At 42.7% G+C, this 22,180-nt stretch overlaps 2 protein-coding genes across 2 annotated transcripts in view; both read right to left on the reverse strand.

The window, feature by feature from the left end:
• The window catches only part of LOC129768124 (uncharacterized), a 217,498-nt gene that overhangs the window by 158,709 nt on the left and 36,609 nt on the right, over positions 1–22,180 (reverse strand). The gene's annotated exons all lie outside the window — the stretch shown is intronic.
• LOC129765732 (uncharacterized) lies at positions 14,294–19,537 on the reverse strand. The gene has a single exon (XM_055766152.1). The coding sequence runs from the start codon at positions 19,535–19,537 to the stop codon at positions 14,294–14,296; it is 5,244 nt and encodes a 1,747-aa protein (XP_055622127.1).

Genomic DNA, 22,180 nt, shown 5'->3' on the forward strand with positions numbered 1-22,180 from the left:
AAGATTTATGTATAATGATTTATCAGAGCTTTTATCTGTTCCTTTCGCTTGCGTAAGCTTTTCGGGTTGACCTGAAAACGAGAAAACGATAATCGAAATGCCCTCGCTCCAGGCAATGGCTCGAACAAATTTCGAATCGGATGGAAATGGAAACGGCTCCTCCATTTGGTCATCGCTGATTCATTAAAATATATATGCCCTCTTTAGGAGTGAACGAGATACGCTGGGTGGAAGTGGAAAATGAAAACTTTATGTAATGTGTCGACAAATTCGATCCTCAATTTATCAGCAGGAGCGAACGTGATGTCGGTTCGGTTCAAACTGCACCGAACATAATAAATCAATCATAGGAAATTCGAAATACATTCATTAGAAAGTACTTGAAGACAAATTTTATGTGTTTTTTCGCTGAAACGAGAACATTTTTTTTACAGTTCAACAATTTAGGTTGTATGCCAAAAAAGTGTACTGGTGAGTAACTATGTATTACACAATATAGTTCAAAAATAATATGTAGCTGAAGCATATCGAGTTCTTGTTGAGTTGGAGATGAAGATGAAGAATACTCTAGCACACCAAAAAAGTTAAAGGAAAAGGCTGTTTAAATCAATCGAAATCATCACAGGAGCCTTCAATTATAATTAAGGAAAAAGCAGAATATTCCACACAAAAACAATGAGAATTTATACATGGTCCCAATGCAAATAACAATGACGAAGTAACTTCAATTCTTGGACAAATGATATGCACTACAAGTTTTGCCATTTATCAAAATTTTATCATTTTAATAATCTGTCAAATAAGTTTTCTGACAATAACATTCTGTCAAATATTGGGTTGGGAAAAAAGTGATCCATTATTTTTGCGTGAAATTCAAAACGTTTTTTTCAATATGCTTCGAATTGTCGGATTTGGGTCAAATATGCACCATTTTATTGTAAAATTTGTTGCAATTCTAAAGGTAGCATCATAATGCCTCTCTCACAGAAGTCTTGGTCCTTATTGGGTAATCGATTTTTACAATCTTCTCTTGATCCCAATTCCTTATCACTAAAAAATTATAGGGGGTTGTATCCAAGACACGACTACATTGTTGACGTAGAACTACACTGTTATTTTATTCAAATCGCTAGTCAATAACTTCGGATATTATTTTATAATGCTGCGAAATTTTAGAAATAACTGTTAAGTAGAATGGTTTGGTCACCCTGAAATGGTTTTTTATTGTAGAATCAGTTGACGATAATTGATTGATGTTTTATCCTTGCCCTCACAGAACAATACACAAGCTGATCGCATGTCTAACTTTGTTGCGTTGCATTGAAAATATACCTCGCTATTCTGGTGGTCTTTTTCGCAATTGACATACACTCGGTTACATACGATCATATACTTGTTGCTCCAGCACCATTATTCCACATCTCATAACTGAATACATAACATAACATGAAAACAATAACAATGGCAATACTTGCAAGCATCAAAAATCATGTTACATGTTATTTAGTATTGTCTCAGTGGAACCGCACCTGTAGGCAGCTGTTATCCTTAGTGGAGAAAGTTTTGCAACCGACAAGCGACACCCAATCACATACAAAATTCTAGAACGACATTTACTTTCTTGGTGAATAAATAAACGACATAAGTCTTGTCTGTTAATCTCAATAACAATAATAAAAGAGTTGCATTGTTTCATCATGATCAAGATTAGCACAAATGACATCCATGTGAAGGCAGTTTTGCGATCAGCACGCGATGTTCCTCAAATAATTATGTGGCGCACAACCTTAACACCTGCTTCGCCATAGCGTCAGCTCGATGCATTGATGCAATGTCAAAGGCATCAACGAAGCCCTTATGATGATGGAAAACAAGTGATGTTAGCTGCTTCGAATAATGAAACAGTCTGAATGTTTGCCTCAGTATAGATCCATTCTACCTCCCGCTACCTCCCTCTTTGTTTATAATTACTATCGCAGCATCATACCATACCACTACCAAACAATCGTCCCTCATAGCAACAAAATATTAGGTGATTGTTGCATCGCGATAGGGGCAATGCACACGGGAACTTATACATATAGGGTTTCAGCTTAGCGAAGATGCTATTTGTACATACGGGTTATGAAGCACGCAAGTACGCACACAAAGCCATATATTGATGACTTGAAGCAACTAAATATACACACACTTATCTCCGCTTTGCGCTCTATAATTATTTTCTGGGTGAACCAATGATAGCCTAGTTTGATGATAATTGTGTAGTTCAGAATGGAATGGCGTCAATTTGATGTAATGATTGCAATGCCAGGGACATCAACGAGTAAGTAATTTGGTCGCGTCCACAGCTCAATCCGAAACGAAAACATGTGATGACGGAAAACAAGGAAGAACAAGCAATGTTAATTGCTTCGTATCTAGAACGATACTGAACGTTTGCATTAGCGAGATTCAATATTCATGCTCTAGGCAAGTATTCCCCTTCGTTCTTAACCTTCCTCTTTTCTTTGTTCACGGAGACTTCAAATCAGTCCCCTTCGTGGCTCGCCGATAAGATTTTAACCGTTTACACACCAGCCGATTGTAATACATAGCATAACAAACAAATCTTAGGTAATTTCCGATTCGTTTGGTATGTAAATCGTCAAAATTCGTTCACGGCAAAAATAGTTATTAACGTTAACTTTATTTCATAAAAACGTGACCTGTTTTTTTTTTATTTGGACCCCTCATGGAATACGTAGTTCTACGTCAAAAGGTGATAATCGTTTGGTGCATTTGGATACATTAAAACATCCCAGTCAAGCTCCCGGAGTTGTGTAGATTTGCGTTGTTTGCTGATGACTCACCCCTTCTGTTGACCAATTCTGGACGTTTTTGGGCGCTTGCTAGCTTTAAACGGTCTGTTTGTTGACATTAGAGATCTGAATTTAGTGTATTGCACTAAACAAAATTAAAACAAAAATTTAAAAAAAAGATGAAAATTAAAAAAAATAAACTGCGCGTATTTTACTGTCACAGTATTGACATTGCAAACACCATTCACAATTTCAGCGGCTTGGCTTTCATTTTCGGCATGATAAAAAATAGGGTAAAATGTATCGAATTTTTTCTTTGTGTACTTCCACTTCCCTGTAACTTACAACTGATTGGAACAAACAAAAAACAGCAAACGATGTTTTACTTGTACAGTGGAAATGGCATTCCACAAGGATCCGTATGAGGTGTAACTCTATTTTTTAGTGACTATAAAATCTATCAACGACGTACATCCTTTGAAAATAGTTACACTTTCTTTTGCTGACGATTTTACGGTTTACGAAAGGTAAGGATCTACAAAATAATCGAATCGACACTTGAATCATTTTTTTATTGGGCTGATGTGCAAGGACTGAGTTCGAGTTTTCTGTTGAAAAAACAAAAACAATTCATTTCTGCAAATTGCTAAAATGCAATACTGACCCCACTATGTGCTTGTAGACACAAAACGTCAAATTTGTTCGAAAAAACTAATTTTTGGGCATCATATTCGACCGCAAGCTCACTTGGACCTTCTATATAAAGTATCCCAAAGCAAAAGCTTCGAAAGGCAGACAATCGGATATCCCCGTCCGGGATATCTTAGGTAGCCGTGATCCTGATCTTCAGAAATGCCGATGTCAACGTTTAATGATGCTTCCTTCGTTGTATCCCTGTTTCATATCCCTCCTACCCGATCTATAAACTTTTACTTAGTCGCGGCAATACATACAGCACACTCTTTACAGATACACGGGCCGAAGATTGTGCAGCCCACTGATCATCCACCATGAGCTGAGGTTTGTACCGCTCATGACTACTCTACACGAGCTGATGATTGCGCCGGCTAGTGACCATTGTATCCTGGATTCCTCGAGTCGAGAAAGACGCACCACGTTAGATATGGGGTACAGACCTGGGGGGCGTTGTTGATTAATTATCAGCTGCATCCCAATAGGAAGTATTCCGTGTCGAGCACACGTACAGAGCATTGAAGACTGCAACATTCCAATTATTAGATCACTTGTAATACTAACCTCGGTCAACCGTGAGTAATCAGTTACATATTACTAACATAGTTGTAAGGCAAATACTGTCGAAATATTGAACTCCCGGCCACGTTAGTCTGACGCCATATGAGACTTAATAAAAATATATATTTTGGATTAAAAAAAAGATTCGGAAGCAATTGGTTAAATTCGAACCTTAGCAAACACCTCATGGGGTTCAAATCGGGAGACGTTGCTCATGCTCCACAAAATCATAGATGTTTCTAAAAACGACTACGGGTCGCTATTCGGTTATTCTCTCAAGGGGTAGAAAGCAATTATTGAACCAACTAGACTACAAAAAAATCATTTGTCGTCACTTTTTGATGATACGATGGAAGTGGTCAAAGCGTATCGGATTCGATAAAAGCAACGATAAGCGAAATTAAACAAGAACTGGGGCAAAATGGCAGTGTGACAGAAAAAATAACAAATTATTTTGAAAACTACACACAGGAGATGGATCAGATACAGCCCGTAAACTCTGATGTTTTGGATGAATTAAGAGCGTTAACTTCGGCTATCAGTACAATGGAGGAAAATTTCATCACCCCACTCCAACGACCTTCTCCAAACTTAGCTGACGAACTTCAAGACATGAATTTAAATTTATTCGCTCCAACATCAGATCGAATCACAAATTCCGCTGACGAACTTGCTTCAAATTCCGGATGGAGATGGATTAAAGGACGCTACACTTCATGGAGAAAGTGGAAGGCTGACTGAAGAGAATATGAGTGCAGCGAGAAATAGAAAAACCAGACTCAATTGAGAGAGGCGTCCCAAATTCAACAACAGTGGCAACATAAATTTTGACAATAATAACAACAAAAGTAACAGGAGCAACAGTAATAACAGACGTATTTGGCAGAACCGGCAGAACAGATCCAGCGATGGCGCCCTTCTTACGAATAAAATATTACTTGCGATTATCGAATCCGGCAGACGATAATTCTACTGCACCTGACGATAGACAAGACTTGACAGCTCCGCTCCACGATGAGGTCGAAAGTTTTAATAATTTGGACGTGTCGACATTCGGATCGCCGAGAGGATATCACGACAGAAATATAATCATTCCAAACGCACTGCCTGCCGCACTGAGCTTCACGACCCTCGCACACGGTTTCTTGACGATTCTACGAATTCACAATTCTTAACGGTGTATTGCCAAAATGTCAGGGGTATCCGCACGAAGACAAACGAATTGTTCTTGAAGCTTTTTTCCTGCGATTAAGACATTGTTGTTCTGACGGAAACATGGCTACGTCCAGACATCTCCAGCTCAGAGCTCACTTCAAGCTACGTCATATATCGATGCGACCGCAGATCTGCCACTATCAATCTTCAACGCGGGGGCGGAGTTTTAGTGGCGGCTAAAACGACACTCAACTGCAAATCAGTAGCACTACCAGACAGCGACAACCTCGAACAAGCTGTTGTCTGTGTTATACTTCCAAAGTCATCAATATATGTTTGTGGCATTTACATACGGCCCAACTCGGAACAAGCGACATATTCAACGCATTCCTCATCTGTTCAACAGCTTCGCGATCGCGCTTTGGATTCCGACATGATTATCGTCGTGGGAGACTACAATTTACCCCGCTTAATATGGTATAATGATGAAGATGTTGACGGACTGTTACCAACGAATGCTTCATCTGCACAAGAAACTATGCTAGTCGAATCGAAAGTTGCCACCGGTCTCCTTCAAATCAACAGCTTATCAAACGCAAACGGTCGCCTTCTAGACCTGGCATTCGTCAGCGCTCCTAGCGTAGTTGAACTAATCGTGCCTCCATCTGCCCTACTTAGAATCGATAGTCACCACATGCCGTTTGTTCTTCGCATTGATGTAAATGACAACTTCCTGCTACCTCCTGGGAACACAATTCAAACCGACGACTTTGATTTTCGACGCTGCAACTTTGCAGAACTTAATAGAGCTGTATCTGCTATCGACTGGGCTTCGTTGTTTCTCGGTTAGGATACCGACGAGACGGTACGTATATTCTATGACTTTCTGAATGCAGTCCTGAATGGGCATGTTCCACGTAGACGATTCACGAGACACTTCTACAAGCACGCTTGGTGGACATCCGAGCTGCAGCACCTTCGTAACGCTGTCCGCAAATCCCGTAAGCGTTATTTTCAAGAACGAACGGATGCAAATCGTCACAATCTTCGCACAATTGAGACTCATTATCACGAACTTGAAACCGCATCATTTCAGAATTACATCGCCTACCTGGAGACGACTGCGAAGCGAAACCCCTCCTATTTTTTGGACGTTCATTCGCAATCGGAAGCACTCTAATCGATTCCCAGCCGAGATGACTTTCAACGGTAATAGTGCTGATTCCCCGGTAGGAATAGCAAATCTGTTCGCAGATCATTTCGAAAAGGTACACAGCACCATTTCACCAGCATTCTCGCCTGACAGTCTCAGGAATTGTCCCGTTTTCGATTTGAATTTGCCGCTGTTTGAAATATCACAGCACGATGTCTCATCTGCCTTGAGTAAATTGGACGTGTCTAAAGGTTCTGGAACTGATAAACTTCCGCCACTGTTACTGAAGGAATGTGCCAAGTCTCTGCAGATACCATTGACAATAATTTTCAATAAGTCGCTACGTCACAGCATTTTTCCGCATCAATGGAAAACAGCTTCAATATGTCCGATCTTCAAATCAGACTACAATCACACCGTTGAAAATTACCGAGGCATTTCCATTCTATGTTGCGTGGTAAAAGTATTCGAAAGACTAGTTCATAACATTTTATATACCGCATGTCAACCGATGATATCTGAATGGCAACATGGCTTCGTCAGTAAACGATCGACAACGACTAATCTGATGACGTTCACTAACTTTTTATCAACGGAAATCGAGCTCAGACACCAGGTAGATGCAATTTACGACTGAATGCTGGAAAACTGCTCTATGCCGACGATCTGAAAATTTATAGATCAATAACATCTCATCTTGACTGTTGCGCGCTTCAGGCTGACGCAGAGGAGCTACGGCGGTGGTGTGAGGAAAACGGAATGGAATTAAATATCAAAAAATGAGTGGGTTATATCTATGATATAACCGCAAGGTTCACGTGGAACTACCTTAGCTTAGCAATCATTCGTTTGTATTGATTAAATTCTTGATTGAATGAAACAGTTTCCAAATTCAATTGAGTTCAATATATTTGCTCTGTGAGTGAAAAAAATGAACAAATGCAGTGTAAAGTCAATTCATTTATTGTGATTGATTGTTCTTCGTTACAAGTAAATTTAATGACGGACCTTTTACGTTTGGTATGATGACTAGAACAAAATATATGTACGGAAGAATTATCAAACGTTTGATGAACCAGCCTAAGGCTGAAAATCTTTCCAATAAAGACAAAAAAAAATTATCAAACGATTATTTTATTTTACATTTCCCTCTGAAGTTTACATCCCAAAAGTGTACATACTTCTCGAAACTGGGAAGTTCATTCGCTTCTAGTGGCTGCACGATTTTCCCAGGTTCCTAAGTTTAGAAGATCATGTTAGGACAGACATATTCCACTCTGCACAAAGGCAAGCGAGGACAAAAGTACTCGCAGTTTGCATTTATTTGCAGAGCCGATTTCCCCAGAAACCTCGGTTTTGAAGTCTGTGTTAGGGAAACACATTTCAATCGGAACAAAAATACCCCCGATTTGTATGAATTCGCAATGCCGATTTCCCCACGCTTCATGGATTTGAAGTCTGTGTTAGGGAAACACATTCCAGTCGGAACAAAAATACCCCCGACTTGCATGAATTTGAAATACCGATTTCTCCAGGCACCTTGGTTTAGAAATCTCTATTAGGGAACACATTTCGGTGGGAACAAAAGCTCCCCCTACTTTCGTGTGCTCTTTTTCTTCTTTTTGGCTTTAAGAGGGTTTAAACTTTTCAGTTCACTCGCCTCTAGGCTCTTTCGTGTGTTTGCAATGCCGATTTCGCTGCTTGGTTTTAAAGTCTGTGTTAGGGAACATTTTTCGATGAGAACAAAAGTCCCCCTACTTTCATGTATTTGCAATGCCGATTTCCCCAAGGCTGCTTGGTTTTGATGGCTGTGTTGGGGAAACCGTAAATCGGGCCAATCAAAACGATGCAGTTAGGGCGTTTAGATAACGCCTAATATTTTACAGTTCTTCTTCTTCTTCAATGGCACTAACGTTCCTAGAGGAACTTCGCCGTCTCAGCGTAGTATTACTTGCGTCATTTTTTATTAGTACTTAGTTGAGATTTCTATGCCAAATAACACGCCTTGAATGCATTCTGAATGGCAAGCTCTAGAATACGCGTGATCACAGTGCAAGTCGGAGGAAATTTCTTTGACGAAAAATTCCACCGACCAGAACGGGAATCGAACCCGAACACCCGGCATGTTAGTTATGATGCTAACCACTCGGCCACGGGGGCACAAAGTTATTCAAAGTTATTATTCAAAGTTATTACAGTTATTCAATTGTTTATCTAATGAAAAACAACATTTTGTTAGTTGCGATAGATGCGTAGAAATATTCCCTATCAAGTGATGCAAACATCTCTCCTATCCAGTACGAAATGTTCGAGCTATAAGCATTCGAAATCTTTCATTTTTTCCTGCATGTTCTGTGTTTAGGTTTTCATTTTACCCTCTATATATTCCGGTTAGACGTAGACCCACGTCAAAAATGCAATACAGTGTCGTTCACCCGCCGACAGTCTCGAATTGAATTCCGTTATTCAGTCGGGCCTGAAACACGCGACCTTGGAGTCGTCCTAGATAACAAACTGAGGTTTAATGAGCATATCTGCGTCACTATCGCTAAAACGAATGCGTTTCCACGGAAATGATTCCGAGCGGCCCAGTGCCGCGTGCGATGCGAAGCAAATGGAAAATTCCATTCGCTTCTTTGGTCCTGTTAAGGGCCAATCCAAAACCAAAAACTATACCACGGACCGAATGAGGGATTAATCGGTTGGTAGCAAATAAGTCACTTAATCCTTTGTACATATTTTATTTACACCAAATTTACAAGATAAAATATTATCACTTTCTTTTTAGCTTCTTGCTTTCCAATGTTTTAGCACGCGAAATAAACCTCTTCCTTTGGCGGTTGAAATAGAAGTCCCATCTCTGCACTCAGAGCAGGTTGCTTGCGCTCGCAATGCACTCTCCTTTCGTCTGTATGCCGCTCCCACGCGCCCACGGGTGGGGTTCATGCTGGTGGTTGAATTTTATTTCCTTTGGTTGTGTTCTTGCGCTCGTTGTCCTCTCGTTGCTTTACTTCCTCCGCCATCCTGTCGATCGTACATTCAGTGCGCTGCGCTGAGCGGTGGACTGAACATACTCCCACGGCAGAAGGAAAGTTACTTTGTTGATCCTTGTCCTCAATCAATGCGTTGTCCAAAATGGGTAGCGGCGCTAGCTTATGGATCGGTTATCGGCTTTTGTATGTAGTATCACCAACACGTACATCCACAACTCGAACTAGGCCATCAGAACCAGGGTAGGTTCGAACAACTCGGCCTATCTTCCGTTGTAGAGTTGGAACCTTGCCCTTCTTTTAAGAGAACGACTGTATCTATTGCCACGTTGATCTTTTTCTTTGACGAATTTGCTCGAGATTTAAGCTCTACCAAGTATTCATGAGATCAGCGATTCCAGAAATGCTGTCTCAGCTGCTGGATGCGTTGCCGTTGGTACAATCGATTCATGGGAAAGTCTTTGAAAAAGAATTCGGGTATGGCTGTTACAGGCCTGCCAATTATCATGTGTCTAGGGGTTAAAACTTCTGGGTCTTTTGGGTCATAACAATAGAAAAATAGGGGTCTTGAGTTCCAAATTGCTTCATTTTGATACAAAAAGTCGCAAATTCCATTTTTGTAAGGTGAGTTGGTTTATAAACATGATTTAGAATGATCGTTAAACTTTCGATTCGGCCTCCCAATGAGGATTTGTTAATTTTTTCGCTTTGGTTTGAAAGGTCTCAAATTCGTCCAGTCTTGCTCTAACTTTTTACTTGTGTTCATCACTTGTAGCGTATCCTCATCATACATAAAATAAGTTCTAAACCGTTTATCATTTTTCTCTTCGAAATTAAACTTTTGCTTACAAAGTTGCCATTTTAAAATACGATTTACATCTGTTTTTACATCAATTTCAATACAGTTTTCCTAAAAAACATACTCTTCCATGAACTTATCATACTGTCCGTTAACTTCTAACTCCTTGCCTAGCTTGGACTCTATCATGTTAAACTTTCTTGATTTGCGACGAAATGTTGACTGAGAGTGAGCCTTGCACTCATCAATCTCGATTGGCACACATTGCTTAGTGGCCACGTGATCCAATTTCCAAAAATTATGAATCTGTTGAATTAAATGCTTTGTTGAAAATGTTACTGTATGTGAATGAAAGGTAGAACCAGATACAGATTCGCTTTTAACCTTTCCACCAATTAGCCATCCAAATTGCGAGTCCATCAAAGTTGGCAGTTTTTCTGAAAACTTCACTCGTCCAGGTTTAATGAGGTCATCGAACCACTCCATTCCGATTAGCAAATCTATCTGACCAGGTTTGTGGAATGAAGGGTCAGCCAATTGTGTTCCAGGCGGAATGTTCCACGAATCTACATCTATCTCGCAAGTTGGCAGAATGCCAGTGACTTCACGAGTAACCAAGCAATTCAGATTGAATTTGAAGTTGCTATACGTAGAGCATACTTGAATCCGAGCCTTGTGCTGTACTTTGGATTTGATATTGCTAACTCCGGTGACTAATATATTTGCCTTTTCTTTCGGAACTCCTAGCTTATCAAGCAGCGATTCAAAAACGAAATTGATTTGTGAGCCACTATCCAAAAGTGCTCGACATAAATGCGGATTTCCATCTTTATCCAAAACTTTTACTTGTGCTGTTAGAAGAAGCACTTGGTGAGCTGGTTTTCCATGCGTGTTGGAATAAGCAGCAGTAATATCCTGCATTGATGAACATCTCGAAGTGCTGGGAGAGCAATGATGGTTTTGATTCTCATGTACTATGTCTCTTCTTCCAACAATTGACGAACGATCTCCCTCTCTAAAGGGTGTGTTACATCAAATTGCATCACGGAAAAAACGCTGTAGAAATTCACCCAGTAGACCGATCCTTTTGAAAATTTTAGACAGTAAAATAAAAACTATTAAACAGCTTTTGGCATTTTCCATTTTTCATACTTCGAGCCCAAGCCCGTATGCTCGTACCTTCCTCTTTACCCCGTCCATAAGGTTCTGTACAATATCAGGTTGTAGTTTTTTTTGAACACAAATCCATTTTCTCTTGAAGTCCGCCTCCGATTTGACAACTTTTGGGTTCTTCCGGAGGGCCTGCTTCATAATCGCCCAATATTTCTCTATTGGGCGAAGCTCCGGCGCGTTGGGCGGGTTCATTTCCTTTGGAACGAAGGTGACCCCGTTGGCTTCGTACCACTCCAACACGTCCTTTGAATAGTGGCACGAAGCGAGATCCGGCCAGAAGATGGTCGGGCCCTCGTGTTGCTCCAATAGTGGTAGTAAGCGCTTCTGTAGGCACTCCTTAAGGTAAACCTGCCCGTTTACCGTGCCGGTCATCACGAAGCGGACATCCGACATCCGACAGACATCCGCTTTCCGCAAGAGCAGATCGCTTGCCACACCATGTACTTTTTGGCAAACTTGGATAGTTTCTGCTTGCGAATCTCCTCCGGAACGCTGAATTTGTCCTCTGCGGAGAAGAACAACAGGCCCGGCAGCTGACGAAAGTCCGCTTTGACGTAGGTTTCGTCGTCCATTACCAGACAATGCGGCTTCATCAGCATTTCGGTGTACAGCTTCCAGGCTCGCGTCTTCCCCACCATGTTTTGCCTTTCGTCGCGGTTAGGAGCCTTCTGAACCTTGTATGTACGCAGGCCCTTCCGCTGCTTGGTCCGCTGGACGAATGAACTTGACAAATTCAGCTTATTGGCGACATCCCGGACCGAACTTCTCGGATCACGTCTAAACTGCTTAACTACGCGCTTGTGATCTTTTTCACTGACGGAGCATCCATTTTTGCCGTTCTTCACCTTCCAGTCGATGGTTAGGTTCTCGAAGTATCGTTTTAGTACTCTGCTGACCGTGGATTGGACGATTCCCAGCATCTTACCGATGTCCCGATGTGACAACTCCGGATTCTCGAAATGAGTGCGCAGGATTAATTCACGACGCTCTTTTTCGTTCGACGACATTTTTCCAAATTTACGAAAAATTGAAAGTGAAGCATGGCCAACGTGATCTATACACTCTTATCTGATTTTGAAGCGAAAGCTGAAGATATAATTCCTAAAAATTAAATTTCTACAGCGTTTTTTCCGTGATGCAATTTGATGTGACACACCCTTTATGAAGCAAACTATGATGTCTGCGCTGACACTTTGAGCAAGATTTCAATGACAAACAATTCACTCCACGATGGCCTCTCCTTAAGCAATTGAAGCAAACTCGTTTGTCACGAACCATTTTGAGCCGCTCATCAATTTTTAATTTATGAAAACTTGGACAATTGAATGCGAAATGTTCTCCTTCACAAAACTCGCAATTAGATGAAACTATAGCTGTGTTTACTCGAGAATTTGGTTGTTTGTTAGACATTTGATTTCCTGTATGCGACATACGATTGAACTGATTCTGAATGCTACTTACAGAATCCTGACATCTTTCAAGAATGGAAATGCGATTTTTCAGAAAAGAAATTGTGTCATCATAATTCGGAAGCGACCCATGTTCCATTGTTGATTCCCATGCTCGTTTGCTCTCTTTGTCTAGAGCGCTAGTAAGGATGTGTACGACAACCAGTTCTGACACTCCTGAAAATTCCTGACTCAGAAATTTCAAATTTTCGACATGACCCACACATGTATCAACAAGCTTCCGTAATTCGCAATGATCTTCTTTAAATAATTTTGTTATCCTTAACAGCCCAACAATATGCATATCAATCATACGCCTCTTATCCTCGAACCTCTCTCTTAATATTTCCCAAGCGCGATCATAATTACCATCAGCAATTGTTTTCGCATCAATCAAACCGGAAGCATCCCCAATCAATGCTTTCTCCAAATGATAGAGCTTGAGTCGTGATGGTTCATTTGACTTGTCCACTACGTCTTGGAACATGATCTTAAATTTTTCCCACTGCTCGTATTTGCCATCGAATGTAGGAATGGCATGAAGAAGCGATTGTTGTACAATCAACGGCTGATGAGTTGCTGGTTGACCAGCAGCAGGACAAGAGTCAGGCGCGGCAAAATTCTCGAGCCATGGCTCGAGAAAAATCGACACATTATCGTATAGCGTCTCGAATTCAACGTACTTACAGTCTTGTTCCTCTTTCCGATCATGCGCCACCACCGCCACGATCCGTTCATGGTAGTTGTGAAATTCTTTGTAAGCAGCGTCAATTTTCCTAATGTACACTTTTACTTGCGGTTGTGTTAGCTCTGTCTGTTCCGCCTCCGCTCTCTCCAGCATGTTCTTTAAGCGGGTGATTTTACCTTTTGCTAACCCTCGAAGATTAGCGAGCGTGTTGTAGTCATCCATGTCGGCGCCATTGCCGCTACCGGATTGCGCACCGGTTTCGCCGGCAGTTCCATTGCCACTTTTAGTAGGCGTTCGCTGCATTTTATAGCACTTAAAATCAATTTCACTCGAAATAGTTTTTGTTGCACATTAAATGTCTTAAATTCACCAATGTCCAATGTCTTTCTCCAATTCACCAATTTTCACTTTTTGCAATTTGCAAGCACTTTTTCCAGTCTTTTTGCGATTCACTATTCCAATTTTTTTTGCTACGACGGAGAAAACGTTAACCGGACAGCTTATAATTTCCTTCTTCCGAATTTAAATTTGCAAAAGATAGCGAGACTTTACTCTACGATGGTTTATTAACGAATGAAGCTCTGTACATTACGTGCCCTATTTATATGATACACGCTCTAGTGAATTCTATTGTGGATGGTATCTTTGCTCGGGTTGTTCTAGAATGTTCGCTATAAACAATAGACCTTATATTATAGCAATAGAATTTTTCTATCCCTGTCTGATACCTTTCTAGAAAAGTCAGTTTGTTCTCTGGTGAATTGTTATTGTTTGGACATCGCTTTTGAGGTAAGTTGATTGTTTGAAATAATACCTTTGATTTCCAATTTACTTTTCAGGTAATTGTGTACCATTTGGAGCTCTTGGACAAAACTGAGGTAAGTAAAAATTCATTTAAATAGCTAATCCAATTTTCCTGTTGAAGTGGTAGCTTACTGAGATTGTGGACTGATTGAACGATTTCGCTGTCTCTCATCTTTAGCGTAACCAGTCGCGGCTTTCCATCTGGTGCGTGTTTCAGCTGCAGAACTCTTCCGAGTGCCCACTGCTGTGTGGGTAGTTTCTGCCGTCGAACGAGAACCAAATCACCTATTTGCAGATTGTTACTTGGTTGATGCCACTTATTTTTGCGTTGCAATTCGGGAAGGTATTCGCGACTCCAGCGATCCCAAAAGTGTTTCCGTAGCTCATGCAAATATTTGTAGCGTACTTCGTAGCTTTTATCGGCTGTTGGGATGTACTCGCTATGATTGGGTGCTGTGAGTGGTCGTCCAATGATGAAGTGTGCGGGCGTCAATGGTTGCAGGTCATTTGGATCGCTCGATGCTGGTGATATGGGACGTGAGTTTAAAATGGCTTCGATGTCCGCTAACAATGTGCTGAATTCTTCGAACGTTAGTTTTGCGTTACCGGTAATGATTTTTAGGTGTCGTTTCGCTGATTTTATCGCTGCCTCCCAAAGACCACCCATGTGTGGCGATGCTGGCGCGTTGAAATGCCATTGCGTACCACCCATCGATAGATAATTGGCGACCTGAGTGTTGTGTTCGTCCGAAGCTCTTCTTTTGTACCATTCTCGAATTTCTCTCGCAGCACCCACAAAGTTTGTTCCGTTGTCACTGTGGATGTGACCTCTGCGAGCGATGAATCGCCGAAGCGCAGCCAAGAAAGCTCTTGTAGATAAGCTGCTTACAGCTTCTAAGTGGACTGCTCGCGTCGTAAAGCATACAAAAACGCAGATGTAGCCTTTGGTTGTTGGTGAGCCAGGTCCACGTCTCTGAATCAGTGTGATGGGTCCACCGTAGTCCAATCCGCATATGTAGAATGGCGGGGCAGCTTCCAGACGTTGTGGTGGGAGCTGACCCATTATTTGTTCCAGCATTCCCCGATTAGGATTAGCCTTGAAAGAAGGAATGCATTTCCATACAACATTCCGTGCTGCTCTTCGTCCTTGTGGAATCCAAAAGCACCTTCGAATGCTTGCTAACAGTGCTTCCGGTCCAAGATGGTGATTGCTGAGATGTTCGTGCCGCAGGATCAGTTCGGTCAAAGTACTTTTTGCTGGCAAAAGTATTGGATGCTTACAGTCGTAATTGATGTTTGACCGTGCCAGCCTGCCGCCCACCCTGAGAAGGCTGTCATCTAGGAATGGAGTTAGCGGCCATAGTTTGCTGCTATTTGGAAGTGCTTTTCCAGCTGTTAATGCTGCAATTTCGCCTGGATAGTATTGATGCTGGACATGGCGAACAAGTATATCTCGCGCTGTGTGCAATTCAGTTGGCTGCAGTGGCCCGATTCTCCTGTCTGTTCGGTTTCGTTGGCAGTTGGTGCCGAAGCGAAGAATCCAGGTAGTTACTCGTATCAGCCGTATGTAGGAAGAGTACCGGCTGAGCATTCCGTCTAGCAATGAATTGAACTCGATGACGTGCGTTGAAGTCACTGCTGACTGTCTCCTTTCCTTGTCGATGAGGCGCTGCACTGTTGAGGGCAGATTGTCTGGCTGGAGTTCGAATGTGTCCTCGGGCCTCCAAGTAGGACCACTCCACCATAAAGGAGTGCTCGCTAGTGACATAGGGGTGGCCCCACGGCTCAGTAGATCGGCCGGATTTTCATCCGTGGGAATGTGTCTCCAGTTCACTGCGGATAATGTCGAGTTGATCTCTGCTACGCGGTTGGCCACAAATGTCTTCCATCTGGCTAGGTCTCCTGCTATCCACGCTAAAGTTGTCATGGAGTCACTCCAGGCTGTCGTCTGATGGATGGTCATTCGTAACGTTGACTTTACCGTTTTGATGAGTCGTGCTAGTAGCGTAGCTGCGCAGAGTTCTAACCTCGGTATTGTTGGGCGATTGATAGGTGTCACCTTTGATTTGGAGCAAAGCAGGCGCGAGCTGACGTTGCCCACTTCGTCCACGGCTCTCAGGTATAACACTGCACCATATGCTGTCTCCGATGCGTCGCAGTATCCATGAAGGTACACCCGCCGTAGAAAATCGATGGATAGGCAGCGACGAGGGATTTTAATGTGCCATGTCTCTTGCAGATGTGCCAGGTAAGAACGCCAACGGACATTGTATAGTTCTGGTAATGGATCCGACCAGTCGATGTCGAGTTTCCAGAGCTCCTGCATGAAGGTTTTGGCAACGATTACAATAGGTCCAATCAGACCTAGCGGGTCGAATATTTTCGCGATAGTCGACAGCACTTCACGTTTCATGTAGTGTGTTTGAGTTGCGTTGCAGTTTACGGAGAAAGAAAATAGATCTTCGCTGACGTGCCATCTCACTCCAAGAGTCTTCAGCGATGCTTCTGGGGCGAAGTGATGCGTAGACAACGAAGCTCGTTCTGCAACCGGGATGTCTTTGAGTACTGCCGGATCATTTGTCGCCCATTTTCGCATAGTAAAACCACCTCGTCTCAACAAATGTGTCATCTGTCTGCGCGTCTCGATAGCTTCTCGGACAGAGGATGCACCAGACAGAAGATCATCGACGTAAAAATCGCTGATTCCCTTCTTGGCCAGTGGAAACGAGTCGCCGTCGTCCACCGCAAGTTGTTTCAATGCTCTAGTTGCCAAGAACGGTGCGCAAGACAAGCCGAAAATTACCGTTCGCATCCCGAACTCTGTCATAGGGCGACCTGGTTCTTGCCACAGCATCCGGATGAGCTGAGAGTCCTCTTCTGTTACACGAACTTGGAGATACATTTTCTCGATATCTCCAATAAGTGCAATTCGATGTAGACGGAAGTTCAGCAGGATGTTGTACAGACTTTCTTGTACCACTGGACCTGTCATTAGCAAGTCGTTCAGGGTGAAACCGTTCGATGACTTGAGTGACCCGTTGAATACCACTCGAAGCTTTGTCGTACTGCTTTCTTCCTTCAACACTGCGTGGTGAGGCAAAAATATGGTAGCCTTGTGACTCGGCCCCGCTGGCATTGGTTCGATGTGTCGAGCAGCAATGAGTTCCCCGACGTAGTTTTCATACAGCTGTTTATGTTCTGGATTGTTGTTCAGTCTCCTTTTCAATGCGTGATATTGTCGCAACGCCGAATATCTAGTGTCGCCTATGTTGGATGGATCCTTGCGAAATGGCAGCTTCACCACGTAGCGTCCACTTGAGTCTCGCGTAGTATGTGCTTGGAAGTGATCTTCACACAACTGCTCTTCGACGGTCAAGCGTGTGGTCGGCTTGAAATCCTCCAGCTCCCAGAATTTGGCGACTAGCTGATTAAGATTTACAGGTTCTTCTGGCGCTTCTACTCGTGTAGAAAAGTTTGAAGAGGTAGGATTTTGTCTTTCCTCTGGTATATGAAATCCTGCTACGATCCAGCCTAGTTTGGTTCTTTGCAGGATTGGTTGTGATGGTCCCAGTGAAATCCGTTCCGGTTCAAGCAGGTGGTAATACATGCTGGCACCAATGAGTAGGTCGATGTTACCAGGAATGTGGAATAGCTCGTCCGCAAGCGCGAGATCTGCTAGACTACCCCATTGAGTGATGTTCACCGCTTGATGTGGGATAGGTTCGGAGATTTTGTCGAGGATAGCACACTCCGTCTGCTGCCGGAAGTCGGAATTACGTGACTGGATTGTCACCGATACGGCTTCGTGGATTCTGGTCGCTAGTCCAGAGATTCCCCTAAGTGGTAGATTGATGTGACGTCTGTCCAGGCCCAACTTCTTGGACAAGTCGGTGGTTATGAAGCACGCTTGTGAACCGGAATCCAGTAGAGCCCTGGCTGGACAGAGATTTCCTGAAGCATCCAGCACATTCACGATAGCGGTTGCGAGGAATACAGAACAGAATGCGTCGTTGTACGATAGATGGTTCCTCACTTCACCGGGAATTTGTGCTGGTGTATGTCTTCGGTCCTCATGGAGGAGTGTATGATGCCGCTGATTGCACTGCTTACACGTACCGTATGAGCAGCCGGTAGTCCCGTGACCTTCACGAAGGCAGTTCTCACATCGACCAAGACGTTTAACCCAATCAATGCGATCGGCCACGGATAAGTTGTTGAATCGTCTGCAGCAGAAAAGTCTATGTTGACCCTCGCCGCAAACTGCACAAATGGGTTTCGCCACCCTGTTCGTCGCAGCAAGGCTGGTACTGCGAGGTGAGGTTCGTGATGCTGACCGATTTGCAGGTTGAGATGATGAGCCACGAGAGGTTTCCAGCGTATAAACTCGTTGTTCCACGAATTCTAGGAAAGCCGTCAGCGTCGGAATAGTTTCCATCATGGTCGCTCGAGTGTGCCACTGGTGACGGGTGTCAATGTCCAGCTTCGCTTGTAGCAAGTGCACCAACCAGCAGTCCCGATCCTCTCGTTGTATGGCTTGAAGAGCACGTCTGACGTCGTCTGCTGTATCGTGCAAGCGTGCCAGGTTGCTTGCAGAAACAACGGTGAAAGAAGGAATATCGAGGAATCGTTGAATGTGATGACTTATAATTTGATCTTGCCGATCGAAACGCCTTTTCAAAACCTCCAATGCTCCTTCGTAGTTGCGGTCTTCAATTTTGATGTGTCTCAAGAGAGCGGCTGCTCGCCCGGAAGTGTACGTCTTCAGATTCACCAACTTCTGTGCCTTTGTGAGCCGCGTGTTTTGGTCAACAGAACTCTTGAAGAGATCAAAGAACGATGTCCATTCGCCATAGTCGCCCGAAAAGATGGGTAGAATGCCCTTTGGTAGTTGCAATTCGGGAACCACGGGAGTTATCGATGATTCTTGAGATGATGTATTGGTGTTCGATGTAGCCGTAGACGCTTCGTTTCGGTTGTTGATCAGACGCTTGAACTGGAGAAGTGTTGCTCTCGTCCGGTTGTAGCTTGTCTCGATCGACCTTTCGTATTCCAGATGTTCTTCTAATTCTTCGTCCACGCAATGTTCGAGAATTTTGTCGTGAACTGTCCTGAAGTCCTGCCAGAGCTCTCGTAGGCTATCCAGTTCTACGTCTAGATCTTCCACACAAGCCGTTGCAATTTGCATTGCTTGGACTCGAGAAGTGATGTAGCCTAGACGTCCTTCGATAGCTGAACGCCGCAGTTGCAGTTTCTCCATCTTCGTGTTGTCCTCCATGTCCACGTATCCTGTCTACAGCGCCAAATGTTTACGCCAGTACTTCTGGCTATGCCGAATTTCACTTTCCGACGGAGAAAACGTTAACCGGACAGCTTATAATTTCCTTCTTCCGAATTTAAATTTGCAAAAGATAGCGAGACTTTACTCTACGATGGTTTATTAACGAATGAAGCTCTGTACATTACGTGCCCTATTTATATGATACACGCTCTAGTGAATTCTATTGTGGATGGTATCTTTGCTCGGGTTGTTCTAGAATGTTCGCTATAAACAATAGACCTTATATTATAGCAATAGAATTTTTCTATCCCTGTCTGATACCTTTCTAGAAAAGTCAGTTTGTTCTCTGGTGAATTGTTATTGTTTGGACATCGCTTTTGAGGTAAGTTGATTGTTTGAAATAATACCTTTGATTTCCAATTTACTTTTCAGGTAATTGTGTACCATTTGGAGCTCTTGGACAAAACTGAGGTAAGTAACAATTCATTTAAATAGCTAATCCTTATTGTTGTTTTTTCCTGATTTGAGTTCCGCCTTGGCTCGGGCCGGAACAAGCACATTATTTCATTGAATTATGACACACAATACTTTTTGTACACGAAAAATATGAGATGAAACTGTAAGAAAAATGAAAACCTAATATGGGAGAGAAATACAGAGAATGGAGAAGGAAATTATTAAAATAATAATAATAATAATAATAATAATAATTAAAATGAACCGTCAATAGTATAAAAGAGACAAGAAGAAGATTGTATCTGATAAAATTATTTAAAAGCATTAAAGAGAAATATGCTGAAAAAAAAGGAAAAAGAAAAGAAAGAAGTCAAGTCAAGAAGTGAGACAAGAAAAAAAGAAGAAAAAGAAAAGAAAAATATGTATGAAAATGTAAATGTATAATAAAAATGGAAATATTTAATGTAATAATGACCGAATGTGTAAAACAAAAAGGTATAATGAATATACACCATAAGATGGTCGGATGTGGATTTTCAACGAGGAGCGAGACGTGGTCAGGCGAGGCAGGGACAAAACTTAGCATACCGCTAAAGGGAAGAGGGACGATTCGGCATCCCAGCCGAATGGCAACAAGAAGAGGACGACGAGTCATGCGGGAGGTCAATGGTCAATGGTGTTGGGTGCTGTGGGACGACGGAGCGAAAACAACAAGCAGCAATTCGAGAGTCGTGGACAAAGAGAATTTTATCGACAATTTGGTTCTGAAGTAAAAGTAGTACAATGAAGTACAATACAATGAAGTAAAAGCAGTACAATTCGTGATGGAACTGCATCCCATAATTGGAGTAGTGACTTTGCTGTCACGTGGACGTAGAAGATGATGATAAAGGAAGGAACTCTAATCCAGATGGAAGATATAAAAAAGGACGACATTTCCAAGCCAAGATTGCTGAAATTGCAAGCATGCAAATGAGACTCAAGAAACTGGGGAACGTTGAATTTGATTTCAATGATCAAAAACGTGGTGAAATTTTGCAATGTTCTAAGGATCGTTCAGGAATAGAATCCAGGAACACGCATTAGTGGAGAAAGACGGGTGAGACAGCACAACGCGGAATGACACAAGCAGCAACCCACACCTAGTATCAGAGACCAACCAATTGACAAGTCACAGCGGAAAACGAGCAACCAGTCAGCGAATAAACAGTAAGAATGACCATTCTATAAAAAGAAAAAGGAAAATAAGAGTTTATGAAAAAAAACAAATAATAGCCAAAAAAGTTATATTAACAATTATGAGAAATCGAAAATATGCATGAAACAATAAACAATGAGGCAATTTAAAAAGTTTAGATTCACTCAACAACAACATAAATAACAATAATAATAATAATAATAAGGTTAGTTAAGCCTGGTGCACGTGTCTCGTAGTTCCCATTGCGACCTTCAGCCTCTGCCCAGGAACTCCGATCCCTACCTTCACGAGGTACTAGCTGAGATGCGAGCAACCCTTGGAAAGATCGGGTAACCAACCCCGGTGGGACCTTGGGTCGTATGCAAACAGGGAAGGGGGACTAGTGTAGCGTCTGTTCTCCATGTTAGGAGCGGCCCACAACAGCGTCTGTATTCCAGGTTAGGAACGGCTGAGATACCGTCCTTCAGGCAGGTTGAGGACTCTAAGAAGCAACCTGTGCCAACCCGTGTTTTCCCGGGAAAAGGAAAACTACCAATATGCAATTGAGAAATCGGAGAATTATAGTAATGCGATCGCCTGAGGAGGGCCCCCGGACTGGAGCTGGTCCTGGAACGGGCGTACATGCGAGCGGCCAGCGGCTAGAGGAATTGGTGCAAGAGCGGACCCCTAGTCATCGGGCTCAGCCCGTAAACCGAACGCTAAACAGAACCCGCAGCACAAGAAATCACAATGGCAATGCTGCACCTGCAAATGATGCTGCGATTGGACGACGTCAGTCGCTCACATTGACAGGCCGCCAACGGCAACGAATCATGTGGACGAGAGAGATGAATGAATTCGTGATTCGTTGCTATTATGTCTGCACAAGATTGGAGACGGACATGTCCGGCAGACCAAGAATGCTGGAAATGTTCAACGAGCAGTTCCCACGATTTGCCGGCCAACTAGATCGGAATAAGCTCTACACACGGAGACGAGCGATTTTG

This window comes from Toxorhynchites rutilus, chromosome 2, assembly GCF_029784135.1.
Source record: "Toxorhynchites rutilus septentrionalis strain SRP chromosome 2, ASM2978413v1, whole genome shotgun sequence".
Lineage (NCBI taxonomy): Eukaryota > Metazoa > Arthropoda > Insecta > Diptera > Culicidae > Toxorhynchites > Toxorhynchites rutilus.

Coding starts and splice junctions, on each gene's coding strand:
- LOC129765732 (XM_055766152.1), bottom strand. CDS start 19,537: ATGGAGGACAACACGAAGATGGAGAAACTGCAACTGCGGCGTTCAGCT.